This window comes from Terrapene carolina, unplaced genomic scaffold (genome assembly GCF_002925995.2).
Source record: "Terrapene carolina triunguis isolate 2854851 unplaced genomic scaffold, T_m_triunguis-2.0 Scaffold132, whole genome shotgun sequence".
NCBI classification, from domain to species: domain Eukaryota; kingdom Metazoa; phylum Chordata; order Testudines; family Emydidae; genus Terrapene; species Terrapene triunguis.
In genome coordinates, this window is record NW_020664483.1 from 8,302,768 (window position 1) to 8,321,159 (window position 18,392).

Genomic DNA, 18,392 nt, shown 5'->3' on the forward strand with positions numbered 1-18,392 from the left:
CCGCTGGTCTAGACTTACCTTAAATCCCTTGGCTTTCTGCTTCCTCTTTCCTTTTTATTATGGGAAGCCTCATAGATGGAAAGCATAACCTGACCATTCACTGCCACCATCATGCAGCAAGCCACACAATAAATATATAACACCTCTCTTTTCAGTGCTTGGCACCACTCCCCCTTAAACATTGTGTCATGAATAAACTCCAGAGTAGAAGACCTATTTGTATACCTAATATGGATACATTAAGTCTGTTTGACTATTCTGTACGTTCAACATGTTGACTCTGAAATCAAAGTATTCAGGGAAGTAACCTGCCAAAATCGTGGTCTGAAAACATTTTGGGAGCCAAAAAAGGAGAGAGCTATTGTAGGAATTCGCTTGTATGCTTACCAGAATAATTTCTCCTGTGTACTCTAGAATATTTTGTAGACACACTAGTTAGCCATCTTTTGATTTGGTCAAGGTATTTTGGTCTCCTTGGTTTGAGGAGAGAGATCGATCCATACATTTGTTTAATTATATATTTTAAAATGTACTTTCTGCACCCATTGCCACAATATCTGGACACGTTATAAAGATGAAATGTAGTGTCACAATAAGTTTACCGGGCTGCACTGATCGACACAGGTAGCTCCTTGCCCACGAGCTGCTTGTTCATTGACAATCCAGATGCTTGACCAAAAAGTCATGATTTGCTTTGCACTCGGATTCTCCGTGAATTATGACAGGCCCTTATTGGGAGTTTGCGCTACAGCTTTGGACTCTCTGCTAAAGGTCTCCAAAAGCGTACACCCAGAGATTGTTAACAAAGATGATTCAGGAGAGGGGTAGTCCTTAAAACAGTCATTCCCTGAAGCATGTAGGACTTTATAGAATTAAACCAAAACCGTGGCTGCATCTGAAAGCATGGGAAGCCAGTGGAGTTCTTGGAGTGTTGTAGTGTATTGGCTTTTTGTATGTGATACATATATGGGCCTAATACTACTTGTGAGCTAAAGGAATACTGCCTTAGTGAAGTGGCAGGAGCACATGTTTAGGAAGCTACGATAAATGAACCTGCGACACAGCCGCTTCTGGCCCCAGTCAGCTGACCTGGGCTTGGCCTGCTTGAGCCTGAACATCTACACTGCAGTTTTATAGCCCTATGAGCCAAGTCAGCTGACCTGGGCCAGCCGTCGTGTAGACATACCCTAGGGGACCGGGGTTATGTCTCAGCATTCCAGATGTGCGTGGGGGCCTTTCAGTAATTGTGCCTGTTGTTCTCATGAAGCTGTTGAGAGCCAGTATCTTCAAAGGGATTTGAAAGTGCTCACTACCTTCTGAGATCCCTTATGAGGTCATCATAAGCTAAATCAGGTTCAGGATTGGTCAATACTTGACAAAAACACCACCTGGCACTGCAGAAAGTGGTTTGGTGACTCTTTACTCCCGGGTCCGTAATTCTGTCCTCAGCCAGTGCCCCAGAATAGTTCTGCTTCTGGAAGTGTTACCTTCTAGATGAGAGACAAAATAAGTCTTGGTCACCACAGGCTACGCTGTGGCCTGTATTGTGCAGCCTCACTGAGGAACAAGGGGGTGTGGTGCTCTCCCTCATGCCAGGGTGTTGATACCATAGAGTGCAGTGTCAAGGGAAAGCAGATTCCATAAAGAGGCTGCTTCCCCACCTCTTTACAGGTGGGTGGAAGGGGCTGGGGACAGGAGAGTGCTCTTCTTCTCCTTCCTCCTCCTTCCCACAGTGCACCAGTTAGTGTAGCTCCACTGGCACACCAAGAGGAGCCTGCTGTGACAGCTTGAGACCTGACACAAGATATTCCCCCCTCAGAGCAATGGGGAACCTGAAAAGCAAATATGTGACTCTTGGTGGGGGGGGGTCACAATCTGCCATCTGGTCTGCTCCAGGGGCAGCAAAATCATCTACTGCCCCTTGCTTAGGGCTCATGGCAAAGACATGTTTAGGCTGTAAAGATCCAGTTATGTGTGTTCCAATAATAAGCGTGTCTTATCTCCGCTTTCCTAAGCCAGACTCCGTTTTGGGTGTTTGGATTCCGTCTAGCTTACGTGTATTGTGTTTTCAATGGAGGAGTTATTCGCCCTTTCCTAAAACAGACAAAATAAAAAAATGCCGTGCAGATAGTTTGTGTGAGTCTTTAGCACAGCAACATGGGAGAGAATTTTTTTTAAAGTAGAAAAACTGCTTATAAAATTACAACCTTGGAAGAGGATGTAATACTTGAAACTACCTTTAACTCATTATTTTTTATTGACTAGATTTCAAGTTTACAATATCCCTTTAAATGCAGTTACAAAATATGAGGCTAATTTTTCATACCTCACAAGAATGTCACCAGTCACTCTTATGAAAGTCAGATTGCACAGATGTAACTAGAGTTAATGCTTTCCAGCATACCAGTGATGCTTTTTGAGCATACCCCATGTTGCTGGCCAAGCGAAGTGCGGTCTAACACTCAACTCAATGGCATTTCTCTGTTTGGCTGTCATAACTTTTCAATACCACATCCGGTCAGTTCCAAAATTTAGGGAATGTTCTAGGCATTTGTGGGCAGAACCTTCTTGATTTTGATCACAATCAGAAAAACAGAAAGGGGGACATGGGTGATACATGGACCCCCCTGGCATCTGATTAGCTGAGCCAGCAGCTTCACTCACCTTTCTAATTGTCTACAGATCAAAGAACAAGTTGACAGTGCCCATCCCTCTCCCCCAGCTTAGCTCTGCGCATAGTCCCAGTATAGTTATAAAATATTAACACTCTGAAAGAGAAAGAAATGAAAAAAGAAAAAAATAGAAGAGTAGTGGAAGGAATAGGGCCATAGGGGGAATGTAGGCACATGCAGAACCCCAGGCGTGGGAGGAGATTGTGGGACCCTAGGAGAGGGGGAAGTGGAGGGCACACAGAGAGCCCCTGGCGTAGGGGGCAGGTGGGAATGGAGGACCCTGGCATGGGCGCAGGAAGAGAGAAATAGGGGAGCACTGTTATGTTATTTTTGATGGAATAAAGGAGCCCAGAGAGTCCAGGGTGTTAACATGACCCTGTCACTGAACAACACTAAACAGTCAAACAAGGTTTGAGGTTTTGGAATACAGAGTCCTCAGCCTGCTTATTAGCATGGAAAACACACGATTAACAATCTTTTTACTCTCTTATTAAAGGTACAGAAAAAGAAGGAAAAACAGTTAAAGCATTCAAAATGTACAGTATTAAGGAAGTCTTTTGTTTTAACAATATCCCTTGTTCCCCTTCTCTATAGAGAGTCTTTAGAAGGAAGAAAAAGCCTTGTTTGGGAGTCTCTTGGATAGGATTAAAAAGGGTAATAACTATCTTAGAATCATAGGGTTAGAAGGGACCCAAAGGGTCATCTCGTCTAACCCTGTGCCAAGTTGCAGGATTTGTTGTGTCTAAACCATCCGACAGATGGCTATCCAGCCTCCTTTTGAAAACCTCCAGTGAAGGAGCTTCCACAACCTCCCGAGGCGTCTGTGCCATTGTCCTACTGTTCTTACAGTTAGGAAGTTTTTCCTGAGATTTAATCTAAATCTGCTCTGCTGTAGTTTGAACTGATTGCCTCTTGTCCTGCCCCTCGGTGGGAAAAGAGAACAACTTTTCTCCAGTTTTTTATGGCAGCCTTTCAAGTATCTGAAGACTGCTATCACGTCTCCATTAATCTCCTCTTTTCCAAACTAAACATAGCTGGTTCCTTCAGCCTTTGCTCTCATGACTTGCATTCCATCCTTTTGATCATCTTTGTCGCTCGCCTCTGGATCCTTTCCAGTTTCTCTACATACTTTCTATACATTGGTGACCAAAATTGGACACAGTACTCCAGCTGAGGTGTAACCAGTGCTGCGTAGAGCAGTGCTATTACCTCCTATGACTTTCATGCTATGCCTCTGTTAATGCAGCCTAAATTGCATTTGCTTTTTTTGCAACAGTGTCGCATTGCTGACTCATGCTGAGGTTGAAACCCACCACAACTCCCAGATCCTTCTCAGCAGTACTGCTGCCAAGCCAGTTTTCCCCCATTCTGTATTTGTGCATTTGGTTTTTCTTCCCCAAGTGTAGCACCTTACATTTGTCTTTGTTGAATTTCATTTTGTTATCTATAGCCCAGTTCTCCAATTTATCAAGATCCCTCTGAATTTTAGCTCTGTCCTCCAAAGTATTGGCAACCCCGCCCCCGCATCTTTGTGTCATTTGTAAACTTGATCAATGTGCTTTCTCTACCTACATCCAGGTCATCAATAAGGATGTTAAACAACACTGGACCCAGAACAAATCCTTGTGGAACCCCATTTGAAACATCCCTCCAGTCTGTCATCATTCCATTAATAGTTACTCTTTGTTTGCGGTTGTTTAATCAATTATGTATCCACTTAATGGTAGTTCTGCCGAGCCTGCATTTCTCCAGCTTACTTATCAGAATGTCAAAAGCCATCCTGAAGTCCAGGTATATTATGTCCACCACATTTCCCCTATCCACCAAATCAGTTACTCTGTCAAAGAAGGAAATCAAGCTGGTTTGGCATGATTTGTTCTTGGTAAATCCACGCTGGCTGCTAGTGATTACCCCTTCATCCTCCAGGTACTCGCAAATTGAATGTTTTAGACATTGCTCTAGTAGATTCCCAGGTATCGAGGTCTATAGTTCCCCAGCTCCTCCTTTTCCCCTTTTTTCAAGGTGGGCACTACGTTAGCCCTTTCCCAGTCTTCCAGGACCTCTCCTGTCATCCAAGAGTTTGTAAATATTATTACCAGTGGTTCCGATATTCCTTCAGCTAATTCTTTCAGTACCCTTGGATGAAGTTTACGTATTGAACTTTATAAACCACCTGCATCAACTGCTTGTAGGTCTCAAATTTCATGGTGGCCTGGGATTGGGTTTAAGTTATTTAATTTACCAGGTAGCCTTTCTGTGTCCTGGTCTATACAATAGGCACTATATTCTGGCAGTGTAAAGGGGCTATGGCAGGCTGAGGGAGAATTCCTCTAGTGCAGGAGCAGTGTAAGGCCCTGGCCTAGGGCATTCTGGGTTGCAAAGCAGTCCATATACCGCTCAAACCAGGCTACCATAAATTAAAGCAGCTCTTACAGTAAGGACTATGGTGGCTCCTGCAGTAGCCTAGAGTCCAGACCTTATATCACCTTTGCTCCCCCGCCTTATCTCTGGAGTAGGGTTGCCAATCCTCCAGGATTGCCCTGGAGTCTCCAGGAATTCAAGATTAATCTTCAATTAAAGATTATATCGTGTGATGAAACATCTAGGAATACATCAAACCAAAATTGGCAACCCTACTCTGGAGATGTGGTGTGGAATCTAACCCAAAAGATTTACATATAAAACCGAAACAACATTCATGATTTTATTCTGGTTCTTCATTTTTAGTCTACTCTAAAGAATAAGTCACTAGATTTGTGAGACGACGGAGGCCTTGTCTTCACTGCTAAAAGAAAAAAAAGGTGCATTTTACCTCAGGGTAACGAACGTGTGAGCTATCCCAAGTGAAGACAAAATACTTTGCCTAGTGTGCCATCTGGTAAAACCAATGTCAGTACTCTACCCCAGCCTGAGGTTGACCTTGCCTAGTTTACTTTGCTCCTTTTTTTCAGCAGTGAAAACAAGGCAGTGTGTGACCTTAATGGCTAAGGAGAGAGTCACAAGAATGAATTGCTAATAGGCATCAGCTAAAATACTGAGGTAATACTTTCTCTGTCAAATAGGTCATATGTAAATTCAGTGATTTTTATTACTGTGCTTCCTGGGTCAGATGTCTTGGCTATTATTACATTTGTATTATTGTGGCAACTTGGGGTCCTAATTATAGACTCTGCTAGGTACCGTACAAACCCAGAACAAAAAGGCAGTTCCCTTTGGCATGTGTTACTAACACTATGGGTAAAAATAATGGGACCGATTCATCCTTGGTGTAAGGTGGCAAATTCCACTGGTCTTGTTTGTATTTATTTTGTTGATTTTTTTTTCACAATTTGACCCACTCAGTATAAATGTGGAATAGAGATGGGGAGTTAATTTATCAGAACCTATTTTTACTACCTAGGAGCAGCAATTTTAATTTTAATTGGGTTCTATTAGGTTATGAATATTGCCTTGCAAATTTGCATAGATTTATATAATGGATAGAGCGTTTTCAAGAAGGTGCTACATCAGGCCCCCATCCCTGCAAAACCTCAGTGCAAATGGCTGATCGCAGAGCAGATAGGCTCGGTTTCACAATCAACAGCATTTAATAGCAGTCACAACTCATGCCTATTTGCAGCGTAATTATAAACTTTTTAGTAGGCAGTGTTTTAACAATTGGTATGGATATTATATTGCACATTAACTTTTATTACTATCTGGTTAATACACTTATGGAAGAACAAAATGCTGTAAGTGCTGATGATCAGAAAGCAGAGGCTGCTACACTGTTTTTCCACACAGAGCACTTTAGAGAAAGGATCTGCTTTTCAGTGTAGCAGAGATGTAGTCTGGTTCTGGAAAATGATCTCCCTATAATACCAGGGGGCTTCCATTTTAATAATAATTTGAAGAGCATTGATGATGTGTATCAAAGCAGGAAGGTCGGAAGTACAGCCAGAGACATTGGGAACAGCAGCAGATTCCCACAGCCCTTATAAAGACAAATACAGAACTTCTCTGTACTTTTGTTTGTTTTCTCTTGTTTTACATGCATGTGCATTCTAAATCTAAACTACCTCGGGAAAACTACAGAACGTATCTGGAAAGAATTCTGGAAATCTGCTGATTCTTTGTTCCCTGTCAAAGAAATAATCATTAGTGATTTAGGCCTCAGTCCTGCAAACACTTTGAAATTATTGTATATCCAGAAACTATTGATTTCGATGGGGTTACTCATGCACTTGAAGTTAGGCACATGTTTAAGTGTTTTCAGGATTAGGGCCATATTCCTATTTTATATTGGAAACTTGCATTCAAAGGGGAATCAGGGTTTCTAACCTTTCAAGCAAGCTGATCAAATATTGTTGTAATAGTCAATCCGTTGGTATCTTATAGCTAGAGCACAAGACTGGAAGTTAGAAGTTTTATACATTTTCTTCCCAGCTCTGCCACAGACTTCCTGTGGGAGCTTGGTGAAGTCACTTAATTTCTCTGTGCCTCAGCTTCTCCTATCTGTAAAATGAGGATAATAATAATACCCGCCCACCACACAAGAGTGCTGTGAGACTAAGTTCAGAAATGTTTGCCAAGCTTTGAGTTCCTCGGATGGAAGGCATTACAGAAGCACAATGTTTTATTATTCTTTGTTCTTATGTTCATCACGATTTGATTACTTTATTTTCTGTTCGTTTTCCTGCATTTTCAAGCGTTCTTGTGTATCTCTTTGGTTCTTGCACTGTGTTGGAATGTGGCTTATGAGGGCTGAGGTGGTAAGTAAACCTTCCCAGAGAATCACAAGGTCTCAGTACAAAACTGTTGCTTCCCCATTCAGGGAGCTGTGTATTGCTGCTTCACCACCAATCCCCTAGGGATATGTTAATGCCATGTTCATGAGATATGTCAGTATCTTAATTTTCACTTACTGGCCAACCTTTACATTGTACATTGAAAAAGGCCTCCAGGATCTTTGCTGTGTTTCCCCCCCCCCCTCTCTTTTATGTTCCTTTTGGAAGTGTTACTGCAGGACTTTCAGTGGCCCCAAAACCTCCCTGCTGGTTTTCACAAGCCACAATGAATAAGGGTTCATCGCACTATGTGAAACTCGACACGTGTATCAGGTTTTTTTGGTCTCATCCATTCTTGACACTGTTCCCACAGAAGCAGCCAAACTGGTGTCGATCCAGTTGGACTTATCCTGCACGTGTTTGGAAAACTCCTCACAGCAAGAAACGCTCTGTTAATGTGTGGGAGCAATCTGGGTTCATCGGACTGCTTGCCACATGGACTAGCGGGGACTTTGTAGAGGAAATACTGGAAGTGTGGGAAACGAGCCCTTGAGCTTTCTTTTAGCATATAGCACAGCCTCAGTAGCAATGTACAGAAACTCTTTTTGCTGCGGTTGACAGATATGGTATGAATTTTACACAGTCCCTAGTCTAGTCTCCTTTCTATTGCTTCTTCGTGTGTCACAGGTATGGTAACCTGCATTGTACAGATGTGACCTGTGAGACTGACCGGACATCTGAATTGAGGAAAAGGCGATTTAGTGTCCACTGTATCAATGGTTGAGGACAAAATGTTCTGGTTCCCTGCTAGACTACTAACAGAATGCTCAGTGGCTGAACAGTATATTCTCTCGGAGGATTCTGAAACCCCTAACGGGTCCATCACTCGCTGACCGCATGCCAGTGAAACAGGGCCAAGTCAAAGAGGAGATCCAGAAGATGGCCTCTTTAGTTTGTCAAACTAACCTCTTCTCTTCCCTTCCTAGGGATAGCCCCATAGTTGCTGTGGAGGTCCTGAAATCAGTGAGGCATGTAAGTCACACTGGACAATAATCTTGGTGACTCTAGCCCTAAACAAGAGCTTAATCTGTAACTCCGCTGCCTAGCCAGTACACCACCAAAATTACTAAAATTATCTCGGTCCCAGGGCTTTCATAGATGCATATGTAACTGGTGCTTCCTCAGTGTGGCTCTGTTCCCCTCTAGTGGCTGGACCACATAGAGGTTCATGAGTCTGCCTTTTAGCTAACAGTCTTTTAGCTCAGACAGTAGAAGCTTGTGCATTTAGCTCAACAGTCCCAGGTTCTATCCTTATTGCCAGTGGCCCACCAAGGGACTCCACATTACACACTCAGGCCGGGGTGTCAGCACTGCACGTGGGGATCCAGCACTGAAGGACCAATGCAGCAGGTAGCAGCTCCTCTGCTGAGACTCCAGCCTGGCCCCTAGGGGCAGCTACTGCTGGAGTTCTGGGACAGGGGTTCCTCTCCTTGTGCGCTCAGTTGCTGCAGCTTCTGGGGAGAGGAGGCACTGGCCACGTCTGGAAGCAGCAGCACAGGATCGGGCCCCTTTCCACGTAGCTTTGTGTGTGCATGAGAAGAGAAGCAGAGGGGATGTACAGGGGCTGTGAGTGTGTTGGTAGTGGGGCAGAAGGGGAATGAGTGGATTGGGTATGGGAATGCTGATGAATTTGTTGTGTGGGTTGTGGATGGCAAGGCTGTGTTGGAGTGATGGGTAGTGGACCCACTTAGAAGTGTTAATTGAGATATTATCCACAAATTATGTCCTGGACTCTAACAAAGCAGTCTTTGGCACTAGGCACCCTCTCGGGCTAATATTAGATGCAAAAAACCACTCCGTCATCCCAGTTCCTTAGCCTGGTGTTCCCGTTGGACCGAGTACTTCACTGGAGAGACTACATGGCCACAGGGAAGGTGGAATCTCCTTGCTCGATTTGGGTAATACAGGTCTCATCTATAACTAAACCAGGGATGATGTTGCACTGAACAGCATGAGCTGTAGGTTACAGCGGTTTTTAGTCACTCTCAATGACCCTAGTTTGCATCTCATCCTGTTAAATGTAAGTCCTTGGTTAATAAAGAGCGAAGAGATCACGCAGTCGGTGCACTCTGCCCCTGCTGGCTTGTATTTCATTGAGGAAACCAAGACAAAGCAAGGTCACTGAGTAGCTCTAAAGGATTTGATTGAGTTATTCAGCAAATGTTGGAAGATGGGCTTCTTCACTCAATGTTTCTTTCATTTTTTCCACTTAGAGGCATTCATCAATGCTGGCTCTTTGTTTAACAGAGCTAGTTAAGTTATCTTTTTCCACATTCCATGTACTTAGTTGTGCATTCAGCTCTTCATCCTGTAGTTTCTGTGCCCACTGCTTCATTTTTTCCAATTAGTTTCATGGTCATTGCTTCTCTAAGATGAGATGCTAAGGGCCAGATTCCTCTCCTGGTTACACTGGTATAAATCCAGAATAACAATTTGTGTCATTCAGGATTTATGCTAGTGTCCTTGTTTACTTGAATTCAGAATTTGAATTTTTTCAATGGCCCCTGTCATTCTTTCCATACCTAATGGCTTGGTGATGCTGAACACCAGGCAACAGATTGGATTGTCTTTGCAGAGTGTTTGCTGTTATTTCACCTTCATGTAACTGATTTAGAACAAGTCAAATTGATAGTTCCCTGATAGCAAGGAAGAGGGGTTGTTCCCAGATCCGTGTGTCCATTTTAGGCCTGTCTACTCAAGGAAATTAGGTGGGTACAAACTGTCACTCGGGGTGTGAAAAATCCACACCCCAGCGTGTTGCAGTTAAGTCAACCCTAACCCCTGGTGTAGACGCCACTAGGTCGACAGAAAAATGACATAGCTACCGCCTCTTGGGGAAGTGGATTCCCTATGCCGACAGGAGAACCTCTCCTGCCAGGGTAGCCAACATCTGCACTGAAGAGCTAGGGTGGCCCAGCTGTGCCACTGCAGTGTTTTAAGTGTAGACGAGTCCTTAGGATCCTAGTTAGGTTGTAGGAAAGGTATAAACGCCTCCTTTCCCCCCTTTTTCAGAGACAACACATTAGCTAGTCAGTTTTCTGTTTAATCTGGGAATGATTGAGGACTGAAAAGCCAGTTTAACATTTTCACAGTACTGTATAGTCAGACTTTTTTTTTTTTCTTTGGTGAAATCTTAAAAATTAGGTTTTTTGCATAAGATTTCTGGCTCACAAGGATTTGATCCTTGACCGCCTGATGAAGAATGTGACATTTCATGCACAGGTACAGACACCTTGGAGCATATGCCTAAACCTACTGGTAGCTCAGTTCTTCATCCAGGGTCATATAGCTCCAGTGCAATTTGTACACAGTCCTTTTTTTGACTCTCCCATGCCCAGGTAATTTGGGGCAAGCTAGTAGCCTTTGAGTAAAGCAGACCAAATGACCCCGGTGTAGTACTACCTAGCCCCAAATTGAACACAAGGGGAGAGATGACCCAGTGTGGTACAGCTGGCATAAGCAGCCCAGGGAGCATGGAAGGGTGATTCTGTGCTGGTGTAGGAGCTCTTATGCTACTCCTTTGCCCTGTGCCAGCATAGCATGATGTGGCTGGGATGCCCCTATGATATATCAGTTATTGGCTTTGATTTCATCCACTTATGTTGGCATAAAATAGAGCAGCCCCAGGCTCAGTTTACCTGTTGGGGAAGGGCTGTTTGGGAGTCCCTCCTAAGTAGGACGTTTTTTCACCAAGAAAGTGCTGGATAGGTGATTCATGGCTTGGGTTTTCCCAGTGGTGGTGCCCTTGTGTAGTCGGTCCTGATGAATAGGAGAGAATGCTAAGGACAGGAACGTGGTGCTTTAATATAGTTGCTTGAAAATCCAAGTTGACGTGCATGTATCTTTATTTCTTAATCATGTGTTAGCATCGACGGCATTGTACACCATACATCTACTGACATCTGGTGGCATGTTGTAGCAGAAAACCTGTTAGGTTTTTTTTTAAAGACTACATTTGTATGGCCTGCGTTTTGTTTAGTTTAGCTGCCCTGTAGTTATTTTTGCACACTGTGGCTTTTAAAATTAACTTCTTATTGAAAGTCAAAAGATTGAAGCGCTTTTAAAGAATGTCAGACAAATCCAGCTTACAGTGGGACAGATAATGATACTGCAGTGTTCATGCAGCGGTAACATTTCATTTCCATTAGGATGTTTTTAAAAACATTTTTTTAAAAGAGATACCAGGTAAAATAGTGCTTAAATACCACAGTGAAAGAGAACTGAGCTATACCTGATAGACTACAGTACAGGTGTATTTAGTAAAACTTTGGGAGGTGGTTTTCCTACGTAGTCTTATTCACACAGCAAAAAGAAGATGAAAGAACCACATATGAAGATGAGAGAACCACATTTTCAGCAAAGCTTTGGAATTTGTTTTTGAGAACACAACATCATGCCTTTAAATGGAGGTAGTGCTCTGTTTTCATGCGTTATGAAATTACACAACTACTGTGTCATTTCAATGTGTGTTTAAAGCAGCTATTTGTGTTAAAGATAGGCATTTTTAGTGTTATTTTAGCCACCTAAGGCTACAGGTCAGATTTATTGTATATAGTTTGCTCAAGCCTTCAATATTCCCTCATATACATTTTACAGATACGTACAGCACTCATTCATGAAAAGAAAAATACACTCATCTACTTCTGTTTATAAAGTGTTTCTAGGATAGATTTTGACACACACGTGGTCAGTTCAAGCTCCATGTACAGAATTTGGCCTTTAATGAGAGGTTTTCTATTCATTAGGTTGATAATGAACAGTGGCGCAAACCCCATTTCATTTACGCTGATGCCAATAGTCTATGCCAGTGGTTCTCAACCCACAGCCCACAGGCTGCTTGCAGCCCAATCAGCACACAGCTACGGCCCATGTGACATCCTCAGGGCCATACAGGTAGTATATATATATGTTGTGTGGAAGCGGCCCACATAACACATAGAGAGCTGCAAATGCGTCCCACAATAGTAAACAGGTTGAGAACCACTGGTCTATGCAGTAGTCCTAGCATTATATAACTGAGATAGAACTTGGCCTGTCATGTCATCAGATTTCTGCTGGTTTGGGGGCTGATCTTATAGTTCTTGTTCACTACAAATTTCCCATTGCCAACTCCCACTGGTTTTAATTTTAGGCCCTAATTCTCAAATGTGTTCACTACAAATCAGCGAAGTCTAGGTATGAACTACATTTGAAAAATAGATTCTTATAAAGAAATTATGTACGGACTGTAATACTGCTGTTTGCTGAAAGATATCCTAATGGTCAGTGGAATGTTTTACTTTTTAAGGATGAAAACTGGAAAGAGAGCATGATGGAATATGTAACAGGCAGCTAGATTTGGTTAGTTAGTTAGTCACATAACACACGTGCTGTGCCTCCCTGTGGTCTGCTATAGATTATTAATATTTTGCTTCATTTCTGTTCTAAAATAGAACCCAGTTAAATATGTCATCACATATTGTATAATGTTGCTTAGGAATAGCTAATATTGCCAACAGCAGCTGAAAGAGATTTATATTTATACAGTCTATAAATAGAGAGCTTAATAAATCAATCAGTGGGCAGCTTTCCTTTGCTGGCAATAAGCTGTTTTAATGGCACTACAGATGCAGCATTTATGTAGCTGGGGAAAAAATGGGAACCGGCATGACTTTGTTTATTGAAGAATAAAATATTAATGTGTAATATGCAGTTTGGATGCTGGCTCTCTCTTACAAGGGAGTGTTGGAAGAGAGTTTTATAAGTCAGGTTCTCTACTTTTTGTATATTTGCGTGAAAAGGAGAAAAGCTTTTCCTTTGAGACAGGCATGCCCAGTGATTAGGTTGGCCTGCTATCCCCCTTTGTTTTCCATAGCTGAGTGCCTGCGTGTTTTCTTGTCTTTCAGCAATGGGGAGAAGGACTTGGATCCATCATCCATAACTTTAGAGCTAACAACGTCAGTCCAATGACATGCCTCAAGAAACAGTAAGGCTCTTCCCTCCCTGTTTTTCCTCCTGTGTGTTTTTCTGGCCACATATTTTCCTATATGAACTGTCTTAGTTGTCCTTTCTTTTCTTGGCTCAACCAATGAAATTGTCAAAACAGTCTACAGGAAAAATTCCCTCAGACTTCAACCTCCCATGAGATACACGGTGTTAACGGCATTTAGGGTTCGTGTTTCATTGTAAACATCAGCGTTCCCAAGTCCCTAGCTTGGTGTCTGCCTGGGAGAGTGTAAGGAAGTTTACAAGCGTACATTTAATCTATTGAGAAGTGTGATTTTAATTATTGTCTTGTCTGTTCTTCCCTTGATACATACACGTCACCCCATGGGCGATACTGTTTTTGGAAGTTGCATGCATGTAGCAAGGGAGAGGTTGTCTGTCAAGGGATGTACTGATTTTCTAATTATTCTGGGATGAATTTTGCCTCTGGAGCACAGCTCTGCATTGTAGAACTGCCCTGCTCCACAGGGAGCGCTAAGGAAGGAGACAGAACTCCTCCTGGAGCTTCCCAGCACACCCTCTGCTTTCTCTCACCCTTTATTGGGTTCAGCATACCTCCTGTCCCTTTTTCAGGCCACTGTGCAGGGTAGTGGTGCTGTGGTACTTGTCTCCTGCCTGCCCGGTGCTATGAATTCCAAGGAAGCGGTCCCTGTACTCCCCGAAGGCAGGAACTGCAGTTCTGTCTGGGCACTGCAGAGCGTGTGGCGGGCAGAGGGCTCTGTACTGCTTCCCCTACAATGCATGCCTGCGGAAGGGTCAGGCTGACTCTGGCCGGCAGATGGGATGTGACTTATTGTCTTTTTGAGGTTCAAAAAGGTCATTCATGAGTCGAAGACTAGAACTGCTGTTGTTTTTTGTGTTCATTTCACAAAGATGGCAGGCGCCATTAACCTGAATAGGAATATCTGGAACTGTGTTTTTACTAAAATAAATAAATACGATTTAAAAAATTTTATTTCTTTCTACATTTCAGCTGGATGAAGCTGGCGTTTTTGACCAACACAAATGGCAAAATTCCCGTTCGGAGGTAAGCACAATTGGAGGAGCTTAGCAACTTACCAAATACATTTTGTGTAATGTGTATCAAATCATATTTTATGATATTAATATGCATGCTGATTATATTTGTATAATATTAATTGTATAATTGCAATATATGCATAAACAACAAGATGGGAACTAAGACATTGTCATTTTTGCTCTATTCCTTCTTTTTAAACAGGAAAAACTCCTAATGAAATCAGTGATTTTTTTCTTATTCAGAACCCTATCCTGTGAAGTGTTAAGAGTTTTCAACTCTCAGGAAATCCACTTGGAGCTAAGGGCATGTAGCAGCTTATAGGCACTAACCCTAAGTATTCAGGGATGAGTTGTTCAGTAGTTAGAAGGCAGGTTGTAAAGGCTTTGTCAATAGCAGCATACAAATGTTTCAGACCATTGCAAATAGAATAGCAGGTACATTGGGAAATGCAATTCACTGCAAAACTAAAAGAGGCCGCTTTGCTAGAATTATTCTTGTGTTCGCAGGAACTTTTGGAACAATATTTATGCCATACAGTATACAACCCACAGCAAGTCTTGGCTTACTTATTGCCAAAGATTAAAAAGGCAACTATGGAACAAAACAATATATTTCTCTGTAAGCAGTTGTCTGGCTGAGATATCTGATGTCGCTTTCCCTTACTGTCTGGTTTTACTGCATTTCTCTTACACTTACCTGCTCAAAAGCCTATCAAACAATTTGCCTTCTCTCCTTCCCACACAGAAAAATGTGAAAGTCACCACTCTTGCTAATACTGGGCCATATTGCCCACTTCCACAGCATTACCTGCGGGGGGATTGAGGGGCAAGAGGAGCTGGAAAACTTGGTGAGGTTCCCCTCATGGAGTTGCCTGCCAGGCATCTTTTCAAGAGAGTGGGAATTGGAGCCTTGTGGAGCTGACAAGCAGCAAAGCACCATAGAGCCTGCTACATTGTCCCCGTCTCTCCTGGGGCCACATGGGTCCAACCATAACCGCTGCCCTGGAGGGCACCTTGAAGGAGTGAATGCTGCTTCGGTTTATTAATATATCAACTTTCACATGGCCAGTCCCCTGCTGGTCCCTCGGTCTTGCACCAAACCTCCCTGGGGCACCTTCTAAATAGCGCCGCCACGGATGGAGTATCTGCAGAATAATGAAGATGGGGGAACAACACTGAAAAGGCTTAATCCATTCCCTTCTGTGTGCAGATCCACTGAAGGCAGTCCAGTCCAGTCACTCTAATGACTTAAATCTTCCTATCAGATCCATGGATCTCAAACAGATCCACTGAAGACAGTCCAGTCCAGTCACTCGGATGACTTAAATCTTCCTATCAGAATCATGGATCTCAAATAGGTGGTTTTTATGAAGCAGTCGTCCTAGTCAGTACATATATATGGCTCTCCTTAAAAGCAGTTCAATTCTAAGTCGTTTGTTATCCTAGATTTACACAATTTCCATGCCGCGGCAACCAGATCTCCAAAAGGGCTCGTGTTCAAAGTGTTTTTAGCACATTATGCTAGTGAATTGAAGTCTAGTCTCCTGACGTTTGCTCAAACGAAGGCCAGTTCAGGTATAAAAATAAATAAATCCAGCCTTTTGATGGAATAATTAATGTGCCACACCCTATTTATTGTAGACTGCTAAACAGAGCTGAAGATACAGTGCACGGATTTCACACGTCCCGTACTGCTAATGTAGTGGTTCCAAAGCAGACATTAGCACTCAAGAATACTATGTGGATTTCAGCCAGCAGTTCTCCCTTGAAGGGATTTTAGTTTCCATAAATCCACCAAATCATTTGGCAGCTTGTGACAGATCTAATCCTGTTTCATGCTATAAAGAGGGAAACTCCGTGTTGCTCAGATGCTCAGCCTTCAAAGCTCAGGAATATAGATAGCTCTGGACCTCTCAGAGAAATATATATGGTAATGAATTTAGTGTCATCCTGTGAAATGTCAGACTTCTTGGATGAACAGAACGTGTGGTTTCATTGAACTACTTTTGAACACTGTAACTTTGAATCCAATAGCTTCAACAGGATCTGAAGGTGCTCCACACCTCTGAAAATCAGGCCACTCCTCTAGGTGTCTCTGATAGGATGTGGCAGCCCTTTTCCAGGGCTCATTAGAGAAGTCTCTGGTGCAAGCGCTCTCTCTTTCCCATGCCTTACTTAGGAGAATATGGGAGACGGCCACTGAGTGATAGGAAGGGGTGTCAGGGAAGCAGTTTAAGGTTAAAGGAAAGGAAAACCCAGGCTGTTGACCCGGTCTCGCACCTGAGACCAGAGCTTTGAAGTGTAGGGTACGTGTATGTTCCCTTCCTCCCTTGGCACTGAGGTCCCGATGGGGATTATAGCCCCTGAGGCCTGATGGAACTGTAGTGCTGGGTTCCAGTAAAGAACTACAGGGCGTAGAGCTAGATATTGGTCTGTCAGGTGTCATGCATTGAGCAGCCTCATCGCACATTCCTACAGTCCTGCTGGACGGGGCTGATCAAGGTTTTCCTCCAACTGGAAGGGCTGGGCAGAAGCCTGGGGGCTGCTATGATGTGACGTGGCAGCAATGAGGATGGGGAGGAGACTGTCTCTTCTCTGTCTCAGTGCTCCCTCAGTGGTCCTCAGACAGCCTGGAGAAGTAGGAGGCCGTCTACTGCACAAGGGACTTTTGGCATAGGGCAGGTCAGAACAGGAGTGGGGACAGAAAAGGGGGACAAGCATGGGGCACAAGTTCAGGGCCAGGCTTGAGGGGAATAGGACATAGATGATGACAGGAAGTGAAAGGAGGCAGACCAGGGAGGTAATGAGTCCAGGGTTCACCCTGCCCCCAGCAACTATCAGACTCCAGTCCTTTCTCTGCTCCCAGAAGTCCCCCTCACATCTCCAGGCTTTGCCCCATCCCAGCATCTCCCCAGCGCTCCAGGCTCTCCTCTCCCCGATAACTCCTCCCCCCCCCCCGGCTTCCTCAGGTGCTCCCATTCCTTCTGCTTTTCTTAAACAACCCCTTAGACTCCATCCCGCATAGCTACACCCTGCTTTCCTCCTATATCTTTATACTGGCTGACTTCTCCGGGCTACCCAGTCAACCCTGCCTCCTCCATCCCACAACCGTGGGTGAGAGGGATCGGCTTCCATCTTCTCCCACACCTGTCCGACTGCTCAGGGTCACCCAGAGGAGGAAATATGTGAGCTAGAGTTGCACAAGACTTGGCAGCTGTGGGGATACATATGGGATTTTCATTCCCTCAGGAAGGCAAGTCTCCACGTCAGAGCTGGTGGGGACTAGGAACGTGAGACAGGAAAATAAACTCTGTCTGTCAGTTTGATTTCATTTTGACATTGAAGCCTAAGGCAAGCCTGAGGGAAAAGTCTTCTCTGGGAAATGAGAAATCTTTGTGTTTCTTTGAACTTTAACACAGACCCCACTCCAACCAGCAAAAGGCCTGGGCGAATGCCAAGCCTTGGGAAAGTGGAACTCTGTAGTCCCGATTCTTCCTAGTCCTGCACCTTGTGCAGTCATTTACAACAGTGCAAAGTGGAATAAATGCTACCAACTCGTAACAGTTTGCCCTGACTTTCCCTTGGTGTAATTAACTACACAAGGTGCAGGGCAACAAAAACTCTCTTCCTTCGTGGGATTTTTGGGGGGATTTTAACATAGCCTGTTTGGGTTATAAGCATAGCCTGTGTTTCTATCAGTAGGTTGGGGAGGGAGCACGCATAACAATTGGTGGCGGGCAAATCTCAGAGCGTTCAGTGTTTACTTTACTTGCTTTATTAAATGTATCTGAGCAGTTTTAATCTGGAAATTCATGTGCAGACCTTACAAGAAGTGAGTGTTTTTCATGAAGTTTGGTATAGCAGTGGTCATTATAAAAAGTAAGCATTT

At 43.6% G+C, this 18,392-nt stretch overlaps 1 protein-coding gene across 1 annotated transcript in view; it reads left to right on the top strand.

Moving 5' to 3' along the window:
• PLCB4 (phospholipase C beta 4) overlaps positions 1–18,392 on the top strand; it is a 318,918-nt gene that overhangs the window by 195,163 nt on the left and 105,363 nt on the right. The window contains exons 8-9 of the mRNA XM_029911893.1: positions 13,384–13,463; positions 14,457–14,510. Of these exons, the coding sequence (XP_029767753.1) occupies positions 13,384–13,463; positions 14,457–14,510 (134 nt within the window). The remainder of the gene's footprint in view (positions 1–13,383; positions 13,464–14,456; positions 14,511–18,392) is intronic.